Source organism: Mirounga leonina, unplaced genomic scaffold, assembly GCF_011800145.1.
Source record: "Mirounga leonina isolate KUSES-001 unplaced genomic scaffold, KU_Mleo_1.0 Mir_129, whole genome shotgun sequence".
NCBI classification, from domain to species: Eukaryota; Metazoa; Chordata; class Mammalia; order Carnivora; family Phocidae; genus Mirounga; species Mirounga leonina.
Genome location: NW_023270323.1, coordinates 4120482 through 4144066, shown reverse-complemented (window position 1 = coordinate 4144066; position 23585 = coordinate 4120482). Strand labels below are relative to the sequence as shown.

General features: G+C 38.1%; 1 protein-coding gene across 8 annotated transcripts in view; it reads left to right on the top strand.

Annotated features, from left to right (window-relative positions):
• Positions 1–681: 681 nt before the first annotated feature.
• The window catches only part of PDLIM5 (PDZ and LIM domain 5), a 202741-nt gene continuing 179837 nt past the window's right edge, over positions 682–23585 (top strand). For 3 of the 8 annotated variants that reach the window (XM_035004492.1, XM_035004490.1, XM_035004489.1), the window contains exons 1-2: positions 685–778; positions 4511–4648. In XM_035004492.1, coding sequence (XP_034860383.1) covers positions 4553–4648 — 96 coding nt within the window. In that variant the 5' untranslated portion in view covers positions 685–778; positions 4511–4552. Of the gene's footprint in view, positions 779–4510; positions 4649–23585 lie in introns of all 8 variants that reach the window. The other 5 variants (XM_035004496.1, XM_035004488.1, XM_035004491.1 and 2 more) reach the window with 5 other exon arrangements.

The following is a 23585-nucleotide window of genomic DNA, read 5'->3' as shown; positions in this document are numbered from 1 at the left end:
ACATGCTCCTTGGTTAAAAATTGTCCTTTTCACTTTTTATAACCCAATTCAAGTTTTAAAAAGTCAACAAGTTACTTTGCATATATTCACTGCACATTATTTAAGTTTGTTTATGAATAAATTCCTTGGGATAAATCCAGGAACTTTACAGAAACTGAAGAGTGGGCTACTGATTTGTTGGACTTAGACAATAATGACGATATACTGGTTGAACGGCTTTTGGCCCTTGCTCTCTATCACTCTCTTCTGGTTTGATCACAGAATTTAACTTCTAGATATTAGGGTTACCGATTTTTACCTTCCTGCCAAGCAAACTTCAGGGTCTGCCCTTCTCAGGGCACGTAAAGCTCTCTCCAAAACCAGGCAGTAGTCGCTGAACTTGCATAGCTAGGGATTTATCCAAAGCCCTCTTCTATTTTTAGCCAGAACAACTGCTTGCCGATTCAGAGGAATGCATCCATTGCAAAACAGACACGAGGAGCATACCTTCGCCAGGTACTGCTCCAAATCCCCTGATTACTCCCACCGAAACTCGGTAGCTCAATTGTTTTCCTGCGCTGGCTCCAGCTCGCCTCAGCAAGCCCGCGCGCCGGACTCCGGCGTACCCTACTCCGCCCGCCTGGGGCTGCCCAGCTCGGCCGGGGGCGTGTCTCCGCCTGGGGGCGGGGTCGGGAGTGCAAGGAGGCGGAAGTTCCCCGGGCTGGGGGGCCGGCGCACGCCCTCGGAATCACTTGTCAGCGGTCGTCCGAGGCGGAGGCAGCGCCGCGCCGGACTCGAGGTGAGCGACCGCCGGGGGGATGCGCGGCTCCTCCAGCCCGGAGGGAGGAGGGGCGAAGCGGTCTCCCTGCGCCCAGGGCGCGGAGGGAAGCCCAGCTGGGGAGCGGGAGGGGGCGCGCTTCGCGCGGGGACGGCTCCTCAGGTGCTTTCTGGAGCGGCGGAGGTGGAAGAGCCGCGTGGGAAGAGGAGCTCCCGGGAAAGGGCGGCGCGGGAGTGGGCGCAAGGCCGGAGGACGAGCCCTGGAAGGGCCCGGAGCTCGAGTCGGCCGGGACGAGCGCGGCGGAGGCAGGGACGTGGAGCTCCCGGGCAGCCCGCCGGCCAGCCAGCTGCCGGGAGTTGCCGGGCGTCGCCGGGCACCTACTTTGCCGTCTGGGTACACCCACGTCCTGCAGGAACCTCTTGGGGGCGTAGGGAGCGGGACTAAGCGGGAAAGGCGTGTTCTTTTTTGTTGGCTTTCGCCCTACTGAGAAGTGTTTATTTCCCCCCGGATATTTAAAATTGCGTACCTGTTGGGGGAAACAGCCGTGCGACCAGAAATAAAGCTTGTTTAAAAAAGATCTGTCATAACCGCCAGATTTATTAATACTTGAGTACTTGTTGGGACTTTTGTAAGACTGCCTTCAGTGCACTTGACAATAAGTGGAAAAAGGAAGGGCGTCTGGACAGGGCAGAGCTAGGAAAGAAAATTCGTGGCTGCGTCGGGCAGGGCAGGTCTAGGGTGTGATCGCCAGATCCTATCCCAAGTCCGCCTTCCTGACCGTGAGGACGTCGGACCTGCCAGCCACGGAAATAGCCCGCTCCGGAGCCTTATTTGGCAAACAGGGCTGGGCGTGAGCCTCTGCTGGAAAAATGTCTTGTTGACTGCTTTCATCATGTGCCCGTGGCTTTAGTTCTTCAGCTGTACTGCCTTATCTCCCAATTTGGGGAAAAAGAATCTCAAGATACTGCTCGTTAATTTCAGACCCTTCTTGCCCCTGAGTTCTCCTTTCCCTCTTCCCACTCACCGAAGAAGCCGGGATAGAAGTGTGGGAAGTACCAAGCTCCCTTCCCAAATATTAAATCGAAGACATTGTTTAGACTTTCCCTAAAAGAAAATCCCAAACTGTACGGAAGGTCCAACGTTTTCTTGGTGTTTGAAAGCAGAATAGGCTCCTCACTATTTCCTGCCTCCTTAGGAGTTTGGGCTCTAATAACCAGATGGGGGAGACCTGGAAAAAGCCAATAGTAATATTACCATTACTTAGGGATCAGAATGTTTTAAGGCAAATGAAGCTAGCAGAGGGAGAATACTAGAAATGAAATGACACTGGTTCTGTAATGTGGCTGTGACCTTGCCAGTGCTAGAATTTTTTTTTTTTAAAGATTTTATTTATTTATTTGAGAGAGAGAGCACATGAGAGGGGGGAGGGTCAGAGGGAGAAGCAGACCCCCTGCCGAGCAGGGAGCCCGATGCGGGACTCGATCCCGGGACTCCAGGATCATGACCTGAGCCGAAGGCAGTCGCTTAACCAACTGAGCCACCCAGGCGCCCTAGAAATTTTAATAAATGAGATAAATCGGGAAGGAAACTCCCAAGTAAAGGGAAGTTGTATGTACATGGCTTGATATATAAATTACATACATTTTCTAGTAGGGAACAGTGGGTCCAGAGGAAGTTGAGCCTAACTCTCACATTGTTCTCTTGATACAAGTTAAAGATTAAAAAAGGAGGGGGCAGGCTGCCTCAGAAATATGTTGGCTTTACACGCTTCTGATTTATATCATATAATACCGATGTAAGAACAATCTTTCTTTAGTAGTTCTATGAAAATCTTTTTTTTTTTTTTTTTAAATATTTTATTTATTTATTCATGAGAGACAGAGAGAGAGAGAGGCAGAGGGAGAAGCAGGCTCCCAAGGAGCAGGGAGCCCGATGCGGGACTCGATCCCAGGACCCTGGGATCATGACCTGAGCCGAAGGCAGACGCTTAACCATCTGAGCCACCCAGGCGCCCTATGAAAATCTTTTATTACAGCGGGAAAACAATTAAATTATGTGTGGCTCTTAATTATCTTTCTGTTATTTGTTGTTCATGTGTATCTAACAGTTTGACTTCTGGCATGGCCATTAAGTCTTTTTAGTGCCCTGTGTGTATTACATCAGTACTGAATGTGTATTGCCATGCCATTGGAAAAGCTCATCTCATTTCTGGGTAGGTGCAGTACAGATTTTCACTGGTTTAATTTTTCTTTAAGGACCAGACTTGAAAGTTTTGCCTCATTTTCCCCTTATAAGAAGTGACATCTTCTGTTTGTTTTTAATATGCCCAATGATTCACATACCTACATGTGCCAATATTAATTTGGTGTAATGGGATCAAAGTTTTGAATGGGTTAAAAAAAATGGAAAAATATTTTAAGACAGGTAATAATATAAGGTGGTGATTTAGTCCAACAGCACAGATTTTCCAAGGAAATGTGTCTTCAACAGTTTTCTTTTAAAATGTGGTTTTAAAATTATTAAATTATACATCCACTATATTTTTAATATTTTTAAAGGGGGAAATAATATGTTTCTTAGCATTACATTTTAGAAAATATCCATTTCTCCCAGTTTCTCCCACCACACATAACCAATCATACCAACCAATACAAAACTCAAAGTAAAACCATGAGAGTCATGAGTGCATTTACAGCAAAACAAAGACAACACTGAAGTGCTGCTGCTTTTCTAAGGCTCCAGTTCCCTTTCATGCATTAAGATTAACCTTATATTCCTACCCCATTTAGTCATCTCATTCACTGTGTGGTTAATGCTCATTCTTTACTTTGCCTGATGTGGTGTGTGTATAAAACAAGAAGCAGGTTCTCACTGAAATATCACTGTGCTAGACTATTGCCTATCATTGCCTGTCTAAAGGAAAAGTAAATATTGCTCTGTGTTGAAAATACCATGTCCCTATAAGAGGAAATACAAGTTGTAGTTTATGATTGGAGAGAATAGTTTTGTGTATTAAAAAACAACTTACTTAAAAAAATTATGTATGCGGAATGAGAGTCTATGGATATGCAGTCCTTTCAAATCGGAGGGTAGCTTAGAATTCAAGGACTGTTCCCAACTGCAAGCTAAAGAATGCATGAGGTAGGGGCGCCTGGGTGGCTCAGTCGTTAGCGTCTGCCTTCGGCTCAGGTCATGATTCCAGGGTCCTGGGATCGAGCCCCGCATCGGGCTCCCTGCTCAGCCGGGAGCCTGCTTCTCCCTCTCCCACTCCCCCTGCTTGTGTTCCCCTCTCTCGCTGTGTCTCTCTCTGTCAAATAAATAAAATCTTAAAAAAAAAAAAAAGCATGAGGTAGAGGGAAGGGGAAAATCATTTTGAATTAAACCTGAAATAAAATCTTGTTTCTTCTCTGTATAGTGAAGTGTTGTAAAGTACTGAGTTAAAGTTTGTATGCAAGAAGCCACAAATTGTACTGTAGCAAGTTATAAAACTGATCAAGTGTCCAGAAATAGATTCTGATATGGAATTTTTAGATTATGGAAATTGGCATCAGCTTAGAAATTGTATATTAGCTCATAGATTCCTTTTCCTGAAAAGACTGAAATGAGAACTTAATGTAGACTTATCCTTTGTATCTTTTCATCCCCCCAAACAAAATATTGAACATAATTTAGTTGAGTTTATATTAAATACATTTAAATATGTAGTAGGGCTTCAAATAAACAATTTGTTAACCATCTAATTTTCTTTCACAGGTTCTTTCATTTTCTGGGATTGGGCTTTGAGCTATTAGAGCCATGAGCAACTACAGTGTGTCCTTGGTTGGCCCAGCTCCTTGGGGTTTCCGGCTGCAAGGTGGCAAGGATTTCAACATGCCTCTGACAATCTCCAGTGTAAGCAAACTTCACAGATTTTATTACAGGTGTTCATTCAATGCTTAGTCTTGGAAACCTCAGGGCTGAGTTGTTGAATTCTCTGGATAACCTGTACTTATTACGATTGCTTATGGGATTTAATCTCAGCAAACTTCGTTATGTATAATAAAGGATGAGGAGGGAAGGGAATTTAACAAGGTTAATTGATTTCAATTAAGCTTATTTTCAGTTTCCCCCATCTTATTAATAAAGAAATGGAAAGCATTTAACTAAGGGGCAGACTTCACATCTTTGAACTGTCACTCATTTGGGGAATCTGGACCTTAGTTTCTTCATATGTAATATTAGAAAGTTGCACAATGGGATTTTCATTGTTCCTTTCAGCTCCAGAAGCTGTTAATTAAAAACTGTTGATCAATATCAAAATTACTGTTTTTGGTGTTATTTCCTCAGCTCACTTTCTGGTGAAGGTGATAGTCAACAGTAAAATTGCCAAAGGCTACTTATCTTTGAAGAGGGATTGAGGGCTTGGATCTCCTAGATAGTTTATAAATAATTGAGATTTGGTTGTTTACCTCATTATGGATTTAGTTTGAATGTATTCTGTGTATACAACTTAAGGATATATTTTCATGATGATGATTATGTTTTTTGAGGCTTGACTATGTGTCAAGCACCATTTCACTTTCTTCTTGCTATTAATTGCTTGTATAATGTTCCAGAGGGCTTTTTTTTCACAGTCAAATAAATATGAATATCCACTCCCCTTTTACTTATATGATAGCATGTTATACACGCTGCTCTGTGGCTTTTTTTCTCAATAATTTATCATGGAAAACTTTCCCTAGGGGTTTTTTGTTTTTGTTTTTAACAACTATATAGAATTCTCTTGTAGGGAAGTAGCATTTATTTAACCAGTCTCCTATGGAAAGGCATTTATATTGTTTCCAGTATCACTATTACAAACAGTGCTGTAGTGGATACCATATATATGTAATTTTTTATGTATATGTTTAAACACATACAGTTGACTTGAACGACACAGATTTGAACTGTGCAGGTCCACTTACACAGGGATTTTTTTTCAATAAATATATATACAATTCTGTAAATGTATTTTCTCTTCCTTAAGATTTTCTTTCTTTTTTGTTTTTAGATTTATTTATTTATTTTAAAGAGCATGCAAGAGAGAGCACAGGCAGGTGTGGGGAGGGGCAGAGGGAAAGGAGAAAATCTCAGGCAGAATCCCCGCTGCATGTGGAGCCTCATGCAGGGTTTGATCTCAAGACCCTGACATCATGAACTGAGCCAAAGTCAGGGGTCAGATGCTTAACTGAGCCACCCAGATGCCCCCTTATGATTTTCTTAACATTTCCTTTTTTCTAGTTTACTGTATTGTAAAAATACAGTATATATAACATACAAAATATGTGTTAATAGACTGTTTATGTTATCGGTAAGGTTTTCAGTGAACAGTTGGCTATTAGTATAGTTAAATTTTGGGGGAGTCAAAAGAAATACATGGATTTTTGACTGTATGGGGAAGTCAGTGCCCCAACCCTCATGCTGTTCAAGAGTCAACTATATATGTGTGTGTGTATATATATATACATCTATATATATATACACATGTATATGGACACATACATATACAATTTCGATAGATTGTGCCAATTTACACTTCTGTGCAATGCACAGAAATACCTCCAATTGCCCCCTGCAACAGCCTTGCCAGCAAACTTTTGGATTTTTGCCAGTTGCTTTAGGTGCATGATCTCATTTAATTCTCATGTCAACCTGTGAAATAGTGGTACTGTGCCCATTGTACAAAACTGTGTCATGAGCTCAAATGGCTGGTGTGGAAGAACTGGCTTTCAGGCATTTATGTTATGCTACTTCCCTAATGATAAATTTTATCTATAGATTGTTTCTTTAATTAGGTTTTTTTCCTCTAATCAGGTATTTCAGAGGCTGTTGTTTTGTTTAATTATACACACACACACACACACACACACACACACTGCTTCTTACTATATATACACATAACTTGATTTTGAAAGATTAAGTTTGTAACACATGAAAATCTCTGCTAAAATACAGCTAATCCCTGTTTACTAATGGAGTTTTCCTTGTTTCTTGGCTGTGGATTTTTTAAAGTTTATTTTTATTTTTGTTTATTTTATTTTTTTTAAAGATTTTATTTATTTAATTGACAGAGAGAGGCACAGTAAGAGAGGGAACACAAGCAGGGGGAGTGGGAGAGGGAGAAGCAGACTTCACGCTGAGCAGGGAGCCCCATGTGGGGCTTGATCCCAGGACCCTGGGATCATGACCTGAGCCGAAGGCAGACACTTAATGACTGAGCCACCCAGGCACCCCTATTTTATTTTATTTTTAAACAGTTAACTTTAATTTACCACCAATTTCTGTCTTGATTCCAGTTAATCAGATTTTATAAGGAAATACATATATGTAATCCAGCCTCTAAGTTTTAAGACTTCATGGTTGGGTGAAATTTTAAATGGAAAGCATCCATGTGAAAATGTGTCTTGTGATTTATTCCTGTTTGAACAAGGCAATTTTTTTCTCGTACTGAAGATCTTTTTTGAAGAAAGGAATGATATTTTAATATTGTTTTGTTTTTATGTTCTTTTAACATTATATTAAGTTTGAATATCTTACTTTATAAATAATGGGTTACAGAAGTTATTGTTTAGTTTAAAATGCATCCATTTTTGCTGGGAAAAAAGTCCAGAAACAAATTGACACTTAATGAAACAAACTAAATCATCACTTTGTTGTTTGGTAATAAAAATGCAAATGTAATGTGTAAATTTTGTGGTATCATGCCTTTAAAAGAGTTTTCTGTGCCTTAGTTCCCTGGCAGACAATTTGAGGCCTAGCTCCATGTTGTGATGCTGATAGAACAGAACACTGTGTACATACATATGTGCCCTCCCCTGGCACAGAAGAAATGCTTTCCTTGTGTAGACAGAGTGCTAATTAAAGGATTTTGAACATACTGATTAAAAGAGACTATGGTAACAAAGCTGCTGAGTTATTTCTGTTCTCTTACAAAAGTCTCTGCCATCTCCTGTGACCTTTTTGGGCCTTGTGCAGTGGGGCATGCAATTCATTCTGGACTGGAGAGGATGGGAAGGGGAGGGGAGGAGAGAGGGAATGTTGGCTCAACTGTGCTGCTAGGCTGTTGGCTTTCATTGTAAGTTACTTTTAACCCCTTGTGTGTTTCAGTTCAGACATGCCTGGTAACATTGCCTAATAAAGATGTGTGCCTAATAACTAATTCATATTGTTGTAGTAAGATTAGTAATGTTATACCTCATCTTACTTATTTCTCTAGTTATATTTATTTTGCCTTAATTATGTAAGACTATTGGGATATATTTTTGTGGTCATTAAATTGTTTAATTAATAGTGTCAAGGAGTAACTAAAACTTAACAGCATGCCTTAAAACATATAATTTAGTAATTCTTTTATATTAATGTTATGTATGAAATTCTTAGCAGGGTCTGGCACATTGTATTCTCTTAGCTCTTATTTTTTTACAACAATATTATTATATTAAAAAGAAAAAATATTTTGAGACTTGAAATATCAAATACCCCATAATTGTGGGTAATGTAGGAGTTACAGTTTTTTACTTAAGAGTCTACTGGAATTGAAAAAGAAAAAAAAAATCACAAGTTTGTGCTTAACTGGGAAGCTGCATGTTTTATGTTTAGAGTTCAAAAGCATCCAGTTTTTCCTTTGGTCAGGTATTGCTATGTTGAACTCCATAGGGCTATTTATGTTCCCTTATAACATTGGAACTCTGTGACAGCAAATGTATTTGTGATAAGTAGGCCATTGGCTGGGACTTGAACATTCTGTTTTCCTGAGATTTTGTTGTTACTAGCATGTGAATATGCTGGATATGACTTTGTGTATTAAAGCATGCAAACTATATGATTTTTTTTTTGCAGACTGTACAATATTTAACATTTCACACAGATTTACCCATTATCTATAGTGTACAAATTTTACATTCTTTTTTAATAGATGGGTTTCTGAGACAAAATTGGTAATTCCTGCAAACTTTTAAAAAAATCCTCAGATTACTCTAACTATATAATCACATGTCATTGTCTTCAGTTTCCTATTCTTAAAATGGAGTACTGGCTAACAGAGTTTGCAGGCTGCCTTTTTATGACCCTGTATTTATGGAATTGCCTTGAAGCCATGGAATGTGGGGATGGGTTTCATTGTAGCAGTGTGGGTTATTGGTCTTTGCCAGTATATTTTATAAGAAGAAATAGGAGACTTCTTGCATAATTCAAGGCCATATTTTGGCAAGTTGATGTTCCTCATGATGGAATTACAGGAAGGATGATATATTTGTGAATAACATCTTTTAAGTATGGCATCCTAAAGTTGCAGTCTCTGTTGTGTGTTGTTTTCTGATTTATGATGTTACAATTTTTTCCTTAAAATGTCAGTATTTGAATTTCCTGAAGATGAGCCCCCAGTTCTCCATAAAACATCTACATTGTTTCTTTAGCAGATAAGAATGAGGCCAGATATCTTAATACAAATTAAATTAATACAGATAATAATTTTGATTCTCAAGAGTTAGGAGAGGATTAGTTGTTACCAACTAGGACAAAATTTTAGTTGGATTTGAAAAGCAAAGGAAATTTACTATTTTCTGGAGTATGGAGCTTGGCTTCGGAGTATAAGACAGAGCAGAGAGAAGACAACTGTGAAACATTTTGCCAAGAATTCATTCATTCAGCAGTTATAGGAATACTTCCTAGAAACCATTTAAGAAGATACAAAGTATTGGGGGGTACAGAGGTTGGGGAGAAAAGAAGTAAGTATAGTACTAGACATCGTCATAAGACCTATCACACAAGACAATATTAGATGAAATTACAAAGATACAGATAAGTGTTTCTCAGTTTCAGTGGGCTTTTGTATTCGTGGGGTTGGCTTCCTGCAGGAGAAATTAATTGAAATGATGCTGGAAGGATGAAATTTGAACACCTCAAAATCAACATTTCTCTGTGTTGGTTTTCAGTGCAAAGTGAAGATGAAGACTTTTCTTGCCATTGCTTGACTCTGAGCAAAGCTGTGAATATAGTTGAGTGATTCTCCAGTCAGCCAGCTGCAGAGTTTCCCTCCTAGAGAAGGATAGAAAGACTTTCAGTCCTCTCAAGCTGAAATGGGAGAACCATCCTACCTTGAATAAATGGGTCCATTGTTAATTTTAAACTGTTGAGTGTTTTCTTTTACATTCCCTTCCAACTACTCTGTCGTTATGCCAAGTTGGAAAGTTAATGATATAGTTTGTATAACTACATAATGTATATTTCACATGTATGTTCATCTTCTGCTTTTAAAATATTAATTATCTTTTTTTGTGGGGCATAGAGACCTGTTTTTTCCTAAGTGGTGATTTTCTATCATTGTGGTCACAAGGATAAAGAATCTCAAGATAATTCTGAAGATGTTTTTCTGGATTGTTATTTGTAAAGAAATGAAAAATCTTATCAGTGTGTTTTGTTGTAAATTAGTAGTTTTAGAAAAGGGGGGCTTGATTTTTCAGATTTTAATGAATGTTGGGCATTTTTCAAAGTTATTTGTTAAAATAAGAGGAATTTTACTGGTCTGTAAAACTTCTGTATGTGATGGAGGAAATAGTATTGTAGAGATTGGGTGAAGTAAAAATATTTTATTTTTTTAGAGAGAGATAAAGATCTTAAGCAGGCTCCATGCCCAGCCCACTATGGAGCCAGATGCTAGGCTTGATCTCACAACCCTGAGATCATGACCTTAGCCAAAATCAGGAGATGGACGCTTAACTGACTGAGCCACCCAGGTCCTCCAAGAATATCACTTTAAACCTAAGTAAAGGAGATTTTTACATAACTTGTTCACCTACTCACAAATTAGGTATAATATCTACTTAAACTGAGAATATTGAAGACTGTGGACTTCAGTTATTTTTGAGAACTTTCAAGACAAAGAACTTTTATTTATGATAGTCAGGTTGCAATGTGAATATACAGTTAACTAGTTGTCTTTTTCCAGAATATCCTCTTGGCAGCAGTTCTTACCCAGATTTCCATATACCATGAGATCAGTCATGGCCTTTTCCCCCAGTTACGACTGTATGGGGGAAAGAATCTGATAGGAGTTAGTTATTCTAGAAGCAAACATTGCTCTGGACAAAAAAGGTGTTGTTTCTTTGGTGTCTTGTAAGGGATAATTATGTTTCAGTTTTAGTAGGTGACACTCTAGATCTTTATTTAAATTTTGAGATACAGAAATATTGACTATATAATACGAAATGTGACAGAACAAGACCCTAGCATGTGCAATACTAATATATGTATGCATTTGCAAATAAATGACATAAGGGAATGAAAAGAGAAAAAAATTAATTTAAGCAATTAAGGAGTAGTGACCATGGTGACCATTAACTTAGGTATTCCAGGTGCAGAGCCACTCTATAGATCTGTTGGGAATGCAGGTTTGGTTTTTAAATTATGAAGTGGGAAAATCACTTTTCTAGCATAGGTACTCTGTTTTTATTAAGGCTTTTTGTTGTTTTTTGTTTTTTGGTACTAAAATATTTATGAAAAGACAGGAGACAGAATTGAATGAGTAAAGTTAGGTTTGGAAGAATTTTTTATGACATTGTGAAATCATGTTCACTTCCCTATCTTCCCCCACCTTAATTCTTTTCTTGTTCTACAAAAGTGGAATTATCTACCCTTCTGTAAATAACTGATTTCTTTTACAGCTCATATTGTTGCCCATTTTGTGTGATGATTACTGGAACAAAGTCCATCAACCTCTTTGGCATTTAGTACTCCTAGCAGGACTAGGTAGTTATAACACATGACCCTGATAGACCTACATGGGGGGAGTGTAAAATGGATTGGGAAAGTTAACAGGAGGGAATGGGAAAGAGCACATTAGATGGAAGGAGAAAGGAGGCAATTTTAAAAAGGCCTCAGTGAGAGCACTTATATACTGGGTCACATTTGGTACTCGGTCTTTTTAACCTTTCACCCTTTCCTGCTTTTAATATATTTATTCTTTTTTTTTTTTTTAAAGATTTTATTTATTTATTTGAGAGAGAGAATGAGAGAGAGCAAGCACATGAGAGGGGGGAGGGTCAAAGGGAGAAGCAGACTCCCTGCCGAGCAGGGAGCCCGATGCGGGACTCGATCCCGGGACTCCAGGATCATGACCTGAGCCAAAGGCAGTCACTTAACCAACTGAGCCACCCAGGCGCCCACCCTTTCCTGCTTTTAAAGTTTGGTTAGTTTATGCTTCTTTTTAGGTATTACATTCATATGGTTTGAAATTCCAAAGGTATAATAGCATACAGAGGAGAGTCTCCTGTTGCCCTGCCATTCATTTCCTCTTCCTGGAAGCAACCAGTTAGCAGTTTTTTGTGCATAGTTTCAGAGATGATCTATACAAATATATGTATATACATATATATTCTCATCAATCCCCTTTTCAAAACAAACAGCATCCTTAAAAACTATACTTTGGCATTTTGTTTTCTTCACTTAACGCCAAATCAGTAAATACATCTTCATTCTTTTTATATAGGTTCATTGTTTGGATTTATCATAATTTATTCAACTGGTTTTACTGACACTGCAGTGTAATTTTTGGACTTATGTATATGGCATATATGTGAACATATCTGTCAGATAAATTCCTAGAAATGGAATTGCTAAGTCAAAGGGTTATATACATTTATAATTTTGATTGATATTGCCAGCTATCTCTATTGAGACACTCCTACCCACAGTATAAGAATGCTGGTTTCCTCATACCTGTGGTAGCACACATTTCAACAGACTTTGATGTTTTCTAATCAGTTGGGCCTATTTCCACTTTTCTCTCTTTTTTTTTTAAGATTTTTATTTATTTATTTGACAGAGAGAGACACGGCGAGAGAGGGAACACAAGCAGGGGGAGTAGAAGAGGGAGAAGCAGGCCTCCCGCGGAGCAGGGAGCCGGATGCGGGGCTTGATCCCTGGATCATGACCTGAGCCGAAGGCAGACGCTTAACAACTGAGCCACCCAGGCGCCCCCACTTTTCTCCTTTTTATAGGACTTAATCACAAGTAGTCCACTGAGGATTTTCTGTTTTTAAGTGGTTCATTGTTTCCCATTTTGCATGAGAACATATGAAATAAAAATGTGCTGCTCTTCTATAAATGATACCATTAATTTCTAGGGATGATGTTCTTTGAATTTTTTCATTCAGAGTTTTGATTAATAGTTACCTCTACTTTATTCCCTGATTCTTTTTTTAGAAGTTTATTTCCTATTTTTAAGCAGCTTTCCTCTCAATGTTAACATATTACTTCCAATTACATGTGAAAGATTTTGTCTTTTGTTGAACAGTTTTTGGCATATTGTCCTGTCATAGACTTTCTGAAAAATTTAAGCAAATCACATTTAATAGAATCAAGGTTGTAACTTTCAGAGTTTCTCCTGGAGCCTGATATATTGTGGGATTTCAAATCTTCTCTAGCTCACTTTAAATGATGTGACAGGGAGACTGACCATTATGAGCTGTTCAGGATGGCCCTGGGACATAGTAAAATTCACCCCTAGGAAACTCATTGTGTTTTCATTATCAACCTTTATTAGCCAGTGGAGCTTAACTGAAGTGTTTGGTGTTCCATAACATAGTGAATCAGGCACTGTGAAGGCATACTAATGTATGACATAATGTATTTCTTCATTTTACCCAGGTTTGAGCAGCAGAGTGTATGTGTTGGTACCCTTGGTGACAAAAAGAGTAAGGATGCCAGGGATGTTTGTGTTTTATGTGGTTAAAGGGGAAACGTGGAATTTCCCTTTAGTGTGTTGCTGTAAAATTTTTTTTTAAAAGATTTATTAGAGAGCAAGAGAGCGCACTAGTGGGGCATAGAGGGAGAAGCAGGCTCCCCGCGAGCAGGGAGCCTGATGCGGGGCTCGATCCCAGGACCCGTGGGATCATGACCTGAGCTGAAGGCAGGCACCCAGCAGACTGAGCCACCCAAGCGCCCCTCAAATTTTTAAATATGATGAGAAGAGGGGCGCCTAGCTGGCTTAGTTGGTGGAGCATGCAACTCTTGATCTGGGGGTTGTGGGTTCGAGCCCCATGTTGGGTACAGAGATTACTTAAAAATAAAATCTTTTTTTTTTTTTTTTTAAAGATTTTATTTAAGGATGCTTTTTTTTTTTTTTTTAAGATTTATTTGTCAGAGAGAGAGAGTGAACATGAGCGTGGGGGAGGGCAGAGGGAGAAGCAGACTCCTTGCTAAGCAGAGAACCAGATGTGGGCCTCCATCTCAGGACCCTGGGATCATGACGTGAGCTGAAGGCAGACAAGTAACTGACTGAGCCACCCAGGTGCCCCACTTAAAAATAAAATCTTGAAAAAATATATGATGAGAAGAGTTTGGAACTCGCTAAGAATTTGCACCATTTGTTATTTGAATTCTATGATTTGTTAAACTGGTTTTTTTTTCAGGATCCAAAAATTGATTTAACAATGACCGTTGTTCTTCATAGTTGTCTTGGGTAAATTTTGATTTACTAAAATTTTATTTTAATGACATTAACAATTGAATGCCATTTACCATTCATTCTATCAAGGATTTAAGTGTTAGGATTTGGTTCTGTTGAGGATCCAATAATTATCCTAGTATTTCACAAATGATTTCTGAGATTTTAACTTTTATAGATGGTAAAATTAAAAAATTTAGTAGGGTTGTATAATGCTAGCCAGAGGAGGTTGTGGATATGTTCTGAAAGTATTTTTCTTCTTGAGAAAAGGTAGTGGAGGACAAATGTCCTATAGAAAACAAATGCTTTGTCCCTTAACTAGGAACCTTTAAAGATGTTCTGGAGGAAGAAGTTTATACGTCTATACAAGTATTATTACACATGTAGTTTTCATGACTTTGGACATTCTCTTGAAGTATCTCTATGCTACTAACTTCTAAATATTCTACAAATAGTTCTTCTGATCTTTTTATAGTAGGCCTTTCTGTTTATATGTACCTCTATCTATTCTGGAAGATTCTAGTTATTGGTATCCAATTCTCAGAGTGATACTTTGATATTTTAGTAGACACAGGTGTTTCCGAACTTTGTCAATGGCATATCCTCCCCCCCCACTTTTTTTTTTTTTTTTAAGATTTTGTGTACTTATTTGACAGGGAGAGCACAAGCAAGGGGGGCGGCAGGCAGAAGGAGAGGGACAAGCAGACTCCCGGCCTAGCAGGGAGCCTGATGTGGGGCTTGATTCCAGGACCCTGGGATCACGATCTGAGCAGAAGGCAAATGCTTTAATGACTGAGCCACCCAGGCGCCCCAATGGCTTATCCTCTTGTAGTTTGGTTCTTTATATTCAGGCTGGCAGTTTGCCCAGGCAGGAATTCTAAAATCCTGCATTTAACACATTACTGCCCTATTTAGGAACTGTTAAAGGCTTCCTGCTATTTGTTGAATTATTGCTTGACTCCTCTGCCTGGCATTCAGGCTGCATATAAATGTGCCCACTTAATACAATTGAGTTTATGGTACAAAATGCCCATTTTGAACGGTAAAGTCCTTGGTCCTCTACCCATCCTTCAAGGCACATTCATATCCCAAGTGTTCTTTCAAATTTTTGACTACTCCAACTTGCTTGGGTCTCCTTTCTTTCCTATATTAAATAATAATAATAGTAACGTAAATACGCTAACATTTATTGAGCCCTTGTTATTGTCTAGACCCTGCTCCAAATGTTTTGCACATGTTCCATTATTTAATTCTCATTAACAGTCCTCTGAAAAAGTATGATTTTAAAAGGAAGAGAGAAGTTAAATTACATGTCCAGAGTTACACAGCTCAAATTGAGTAGTAATAATGCTTTTAACTAGTATACTCTATTTTCTGGGAATAGATGACAGTTTTCACTACTGACAGTCAAGTTTGTGTGTGTATTTCTTTCTTTTTTTTTAAGATTTTAAGTAATCTCTGTACCCAACCTGGGGCTCGCAGTCACAAGCCCACGATCAAGAGTTGCATGTTCCACCGAGAGAGCCAGCCAGCCACCCTTGTGTGTGTATTTCTTAAAGTGAGAATAAATGCTATAGAATAAAAGACTTGTATAGATGGGAATAACTGATTATTAAGAAAAAATATGACTGGTTTCCAAAGCAATTATTGAAATCACCTAAGAGATTTTAAAAATGTAGACTCCAGGCGCCTGGGTGGCTCAGTTGGTTAAGTGACTGCCTTCGGCTCAGGTCATGATCCTGGACTCCCGGGATTGAGTCCCACATCGGGCTCCCTGCTTGGCAGGGAGTCTGCTTCTCCCTCTAACCCTACCCCGTCTTGCGCTCTCTCTCTCACTCTCTCTCTCTCTCTCATAAATAAATTAAAAAAAATCTTAAAAAAAAAAAAAAAGTAGACTCCAGGCCCTAGACATTGAATTCAGGATGTTTAGGGATTCTCACATGCTGACTGGATGTTTCTCACCTACCATTGGTGTTCCATTTTGTACACAAATATTTGGGAACCATATATGGCTTTGCCTTTTTAAAAAACATTTTTATTATGGATCTTTTGTTACTTAGATCATTTCAGCAAAAAGACTAAGGCTAAGTTACATGGGAACTGTCATTGACTAAATAATGTGACCGATCTAATTTTCCCCAACCACCAGTCTTTTCCCTTTTTTCAGAGTTCAGTCACCATAGGTCAAATCCTTTTTGTAAATAAATGACAATCAGGGTTTAGTTCTCTTTACAATGTTGTAAGTATCTTTGTGACGAAGATTTAGAGGCCTGAAGTTGGCATACTACTTAAAATATTTTAACACTATAAGATTTAATAATGTTGAATTTATCAAAGACTTCTTTAGGAATCTTTGACTATACTTGGTTTTATTTTACACCTCATTGCTAAACCAAATGATAATATGCTAAAAAGAACTAGTTACAGTTTTTTTTAATCCCATGAACCAGAGAACAGTACAAATTTTTGGTCTGCATATTAGGTTTCACAGCAGTATAGTTAAGTACATTTAAATAGGTTATATACTTTGTTAAATTGTGAACCACTCTCACGGGGGCGGGGGTGGGAGGGACTCTACAGTATGGGTCAAGATCATGCTAGAATTCCCAGTTTGTGTTCAGTAGCTATTGACTGATGATCATAATGATAATAGAGGACAAATGGGAAGCTGGGTTGCAATTGCAATCAAGTTTCCTTAGATTTGTTTTGTTAATATACATAATTGATAGGATTAACTGGTGAAACATTTTGGTTTTCTTTGTTTTTAATTCTAGTCCAGGTTTAAGTTTCTAGGAAATGTCCCAGAGGTTACATCATACAATAACCCCCTGCCTCCCAAGGTACAGTCTTTCTGGGTGTCAATCAGAATTTTTCTGTAAGTTTGACCCAGCGGTTCTGCTTCTGTTTTTTAGCGTGATGTACAACAAAGGATAACCCTTTCTCACTTAACAGCCTTTCAGATAAGTGATTGAGTTGTATTTCCCTTTGAGTCTTGTGGATATTCTGTAGGAAGCCATTTCTTCAAATGTTTCTCTCGTGACAGTTTGCCTCTCTTCACACCCTTGGGTATATGCTTTTAAAAGTTTTAAATGTCTCTTTATATGTGACTCAGAACTGAACCTAACACCTCAGATATATTAAGACCAATGCAAAAATATAGTTATTAAGTCAGGAAACTGATTTTTGTGTGACTGGATAGTGCAGGATTTAGACGCTGCACTGGGCAGCGGGCTTGATGGAAATGTCACTGTTTTCTCTGTACACTTTAGTACGGTTTGAAATTTTTACAATATGTATATCTTATGTTTAAAAAGAAAGAAAACTGAAACTGGTTTATGCTTTGTACATATGTGAATTCAGGCTTGTATGGACATATATGGAAGTTAGGAGAGCCTGAGAGGGGCAAGTGTTTGTGTATGGGTGTGTGTTGTTTGCTTGAAAGATCAAGAAACTTCATGGGAAGGAATTCAGGAAACAGATAATTGAGTGTATTCAAGCATAGTCCCTGGAGATTTTATTATTATTTTTAATTGTTATCTTTTATGAGACATGGGTAAATTCTTGGTAGAGCAGGGTATGTCCTCTTGGTATCATCTTCTGGCACTGCCCTTCTCCTGAATGACTTGTGCCAGAGCCCTGAGATGACAAGGTGTGAGTCAGCACATATTTATTGATCTCTTACTGTGTACTGGCCCTTGGATATAGGGGGTGGGTCTCTATTTTCTGACATAAAGGCACATGGAACATGATATGAAATATATGAAGGAGCTTAGAAGTAAGAGAGGACATATATGTGATCGGATCTAGGAAGAGAGCACAGTAAGGTGCATTGAGCGCATAGCCTGTGTCAGCATGGCAGGGAACTTCTAGACTAAGATTTGTAGAATCCCGGGAGACCCAGAAGTGGCAGTGGCAGAAAGAATTTGCTGTACCTACATCTGGGCATGGAGTCATTTGTTCATTATCATTATTGAGCACCTGCTGTGTGCTCAGTATTGGCCTAGGTATTGAAAATACAGAGATAAGCAGAACAAAATCCTTCGTGTTGTTTACCTTATAGTCTAGTAAATGGGACTGATAGTTCAAAGTATATAAATAAATAAGCAGTGTAATTTAATAAGGTGATGTGCTAGGGAATAATTGGGGGAAGAGGATGAGTGTCTGGGGTAAGGTCTTTACCTTTAAATTGGGTGGTCAAGAAAGGCCCTTTTGACTGAGGAGGCAACATTGATTTAAGAGTAAGAAGCCAGTGATGGGAAGAGCCAGGAGAAGAGCATTGCTGGCACAGAGAACAGCAAGTGCAGAGGCCTTGAAACAGGAAAGAACTTGGTGTGGTCAAGAAATAGAAAGGGTGCCAGTGTGGCAACAATGCTGTGAGCAAGGAGGAAAGCAGAGTGGGATGAGGTAGGTCTAGTCTCCAAAGGAGAGACAAGGTTCAAGGTACTGAGGAGAATAACATTGGGAATAATCATGGGATAACTCCTGCGGATTTAAGAGGGATTCTGATTCCTTTGGATTAGAGCCGAGCTAGAGAGTGTGGGTTATTATTATTGTGATTTTACCATATCTACAAACTGGTGTGTTTTGTAAATTGGTTTTGGTAAAAGTTTCTGGGAGAGAATTCAAAACAGTTTTTGAGCAAAGGAATGACTGTATAGCCTTCTAAAGTGACTATTTGGAAGTAAAATACTCATTTTAATATATGTTTGTTTTGAAAAGTTACTTACGGTTACAACATATACATTATTTTTTTCATTGTTATTTATACGCTGATTATATTTTTGTTCTGTTTTGTGTTCTTTTAAATTTTCTTTATAACTCTAAGAAGCAGCTTGTTGCCCAGATGGCTTCTGTTTTCATTTCCTTGTGATGTTATGATCTCTTCTACTTTAATACAGAAATGTTGCGTGCACGCTGAGGAGTTGTTTACAAATTATGTTGGTAACACTTTTGTTAGAGTATGCCTCAGAGATAAAGTGAGTGTTAGGATGTTTATTCTAGGTCTGTTATGTTGAACTGAAAAAGGTTTTAAAATGTGTCTATTTTTAAAAAGAATGCTTTAACCTGTTGGTTGGTTAGTGCACCCAATGCCAAAAGTTATGTTTTGTGACCTTTTTATTATCTTAACTGGAGGGAGTTTATTAGATTTAATGTTTTTCATTTCTGAATCTTTCAGAGAGATCCCTTGGGTAGGGTTAACATCTAATAGGAGAAGCTGCCCATTGATACTTTAGTATACTCAGATTTTCATGCCTTAAACACATTGGTAATGGATAAAAGTGTCATCACTGTCATATAGGTTTAAGTCTGCAGTAATAAATCATAATGCCTTGGTAAATGACATAACTTCAAACTTCATATTTAGGTCAGCTTTTTGTAAATTTGAGCAAGAATGAGTTTTCCTGTGAGTTTTGGGTTATATTTGCAAAATAGTGCTTTATAACCAACTTATGAATTACCTATAGTACATTAATATAAAATAATACACTAGTATAAAACATTTATTTATATATATTTTTAAAGATTTATTTATTTTATATATAGAGAGAGTGCACACATAGGGGTTGGAGGGGCAGAGGGAGAGGGAATGATAATGCCAAGCGGACTCCACGCTGAGTGTGAGCCCAACATGGGGCTCAATCCCATGACCCTGAGATCCTGACCTGAGCCGAAACCAAGAGTAGGACGCTTAACCAACTGAGCCACCCAGGCACCCCTAAAACAAATTTTAGATGCAGTTTTCTTGATTTTAACTTAACATTTAAAGTAACCTAATAGTAACTAATTTCTAGCCTTAAGAAAACACTCTAGGTAATTATGATTATATAATAATGAATGGTCAAACATCTGGGAATATTTTATTACCAAAGTTAATATACTAGTATTGTGTTTTTATTGACCTTTTTTACAGTGATTTTTTTAGGGTTTATATTTTCTCCCAACATACCAGTTTAAGATTATATTTTTAGTGGACAATAGTCTACATGCTGTTTATTGTAGTTATAGTAAGTACAGTTTCTGAAGCACAATGCCTGCATATGAGTCCTGACTCTTAAATTTACCATATGTATATATGTATGTATGTATGTATATATTTGGACAGTTTACTTAACTGTACCCCAGGTTCTTCATCTGCCCAATGGGGGTAAAATATTTACATCAAAGCATTGTCAAGTTGAATAAATTAATACATGTAATGTGCCTGGCATATAGTAAGTACTTAGTGAAAGTTACCTAATAATAATAAACGTTCTCTTATAATGGGGTGCCTGGTTGGCTTAATTGATGGAGCATGCGACTCTTGATTTTGGGGTTATAAGTTTGAGCCCCATGTTGGGTGTAGAGATTACTTAAAAATAATAAAGTCTTTAAAGAGAGGGAGGCAAACCAGAAAAAGACTATTAACTATAGAGAACAAGCTAAGGGGAGGTGGGCAGGGGGATGGGCTAAATGGGTGACGGGTATTAAGGAAGGCACTTGTGGTGATGAGCACTGGGGGGTTATATGTAAGTGGTGAATCACTAAATTCTACTCCTAAACTAATATTATGCTAGATGTTAACTAACTAGAATTTAAATAAGACCTGGAAGGATAAAAAATAAATGAAAAAACAAAACAAAAAAATTAAATTTTTAAATAAACAGTTACTTTATAGTAATACCAATAATATCTCGTTGAAGCAGTTTTGACACCATTTTTGAAATAATATTTCTAGATCCATCACTTCTTTGATAATGTCATCTTCAAAATTCAATTTTGCTCTTCTTTTTTGAAGAAGTTTTATATTTTTAAGGTTTTTATATTGAAATTTTTAGAAGCTGCCTTCACACACGGGCACACACACACCACCCCCCCGTGGTTTGAATTATTTCTTGAAGTATCTTATAAAAGGTGCATAATAAATATTTCTTGAATGAATGGGCCATTTCCTTTCCATCTGTCAGATCTTGCATAAACTTTCAAAGAGATCTAAAAGGAGGGTGGATACTAGTTATACCTCCAATTAGACATTCTTTCTACTGTGATTACCATTCACTATGACTTTTTCTTTTTTTAAATTCTTTTGATTTTAAAAATTTATTTAGTTAAATGAATTTTTTAAAAAAGATTTTATTTATTAGAGAGAGAGAGAGAGGTGTGCTCATGACTAGGGGGAGAGGGAGAAGCAGATTCCCCGCCCACCCACTGAGCAGGAGTAGGGAGCCTGATGCGCAGCTTCATCCCAGGACCCTGGATCATGACCCAAGCTGAAGGCAGATACTTAACTGACTGAGCCACCCAGGCGCCCCTTTTTTTTTTAAATTCTAAAAGTGACATGATAAGCTGTATTTCTGGTGAGAGGCAGTTGCTACTGGGGACAGTTTTTTCTCCAGTGAGGGATAAATTTGACTATTAGAGATTACACAGGTGAAATGTAGACTACTCAAGACACAAGAAAGGTGTCTGCCATTTGTACTCTCTCTTTCCAGGAGTTTTTGCAATTCAGCAGCCTTTCTGTGTAGGGCTCTGTGCTGCTTACCTTGCCATCTTACTTTTCTGGCCATAGCCAACTGGACCTGGGATGGGTGCCTCACCCAAATGTAGCCGCCTATAGACAAAGTTAGAAGATCTGTATGTGATTATACTATTTACAAGCTCTGTGCATTTTATGAAATATATGATCTAACCATCTGACATTTAGCTGTACAACTGAATGTAAGTCATTGCTGCTCATTCATTGGTTTATTTACTTATTCCATAAATATTTATTGAACATCTCTTATGTGCCAGGCACTGTTCTAGGCACTGAGAATACAGCCGTGTGAAAAAAAAGTCTGTGCTCTCTCAGACCTGTATTTTAGGGGAGAGAAGAATAGACAATAAACAAATAAAAATAGTTGGTGATAAATAGATTGGGGCAAAACAAAGGAGTGTAGGGAAAGGGAGTGGTTGTTGAATGGGGGTCACTAATTTATAGAAGGTGAACAAGTAAGGCCTCACAGATAAGATGACATTTGAATGGAGGCTTGGGTGAAGTGCTCTTGGGAAAGAGCATTTTGGGCAAAGAGTAAAGACCCTGAGATGAGCGTTTGCTTGGCATGTTTGAGGAACAGCAAGACTTGAGTGGCTGGAATAGACTTAAGCAGGGAGAGTGGTAGAAGATGATTTTAGAGTTGAGGGTAGTTGTTTCCCAAGATTAATCTTTATTACTAATTTTAATTATATTAAAATCTGTAGCAGTTTAATGGATAGGACAGAAGCACGTTGCCTTTAGATTAAATAAGAACTTGTTTTTTGTTTGTTTTTGGAACACAGTACTATGGTACACAGTAAATGTTTTGTTTTGATCTGAAAAGTCTGCTGATTGCAATATTATTTTATTCAGGCCTGATGTTAAGTTTTAATAGTATTTCAGGTTTAAAAAAGTTGTAAATATTGGTATTTATATTCTTAGTATTGTTGTTTAGTATTTGTAGCAAGAGTAACTGATTATAAATGAGAAATGGGGTCAGATTACATATATATAGTTCAGTGATAATAACTTCTATGGAGTGGTGACTAATTGCCATCACCCTTCCACAATAATACTCACTTTGAAAGGTAAGGTGAAACAAAAAATTATTTTTGTCTTTACTCCCAAGATTTTGTCTTTACCTTTATTTTTCAATTTCATAAGGAAATTGAGAAATTTTAGTATCTTTTGGGTAATCAGTAAAGTAACATGAAGATTATTAAAGGCATATTAATATGGAAAATTATTCAGTCTGTTTAGGGAATTTCAAAAAATATTTGAAGTTGCCTTTTAAGTTTTACTTTCAGAAGCATTTCCTGGCAAGTTTTGGTCTCATTACAGTGGACGATCATGAGGGGCACCTGGCTGGCTCAGTCAGTAGAGTATGCAACTCTTGATCTCAGGGTCATGAGTTCAAGCCCCACGTTGGGTGGGGAGCCTACTTAAAAACAAACAAACAAAATAGTGGATAGGGGCGCCTGGGTGGCTCAGTCATTAAGCATCTGCCTTCAGCTCAGGTCATGATCCCAAGGTCCTGGGATCGAGCCCCACATTGGGCTCCCTGCTCAGCGGGAAGCCTGCTTCTCCCTCTCCCATTCCCCCTGCTTGTGTTCCCTCTCTCACTGTCTCTCTCTCTCTGTCAAATAAATAAATAAAATCTTAAAAAAAAGGGGGGGGAATTTTGGTGTATATTGACCTATAGTAATATTCCAAATTTTATTTGAATTATTGTCCTTGCTAATTCCTTAATTTAGTGACTAAAATGTACTTCTATTTTTAAACATGTTTGAAGTGACTATCCAAAGACATTTCACCTCCTTTTATTTATTTAAGATTTTATTTTTAAGTAATCTCTACATTGAATGTGGGTCTTG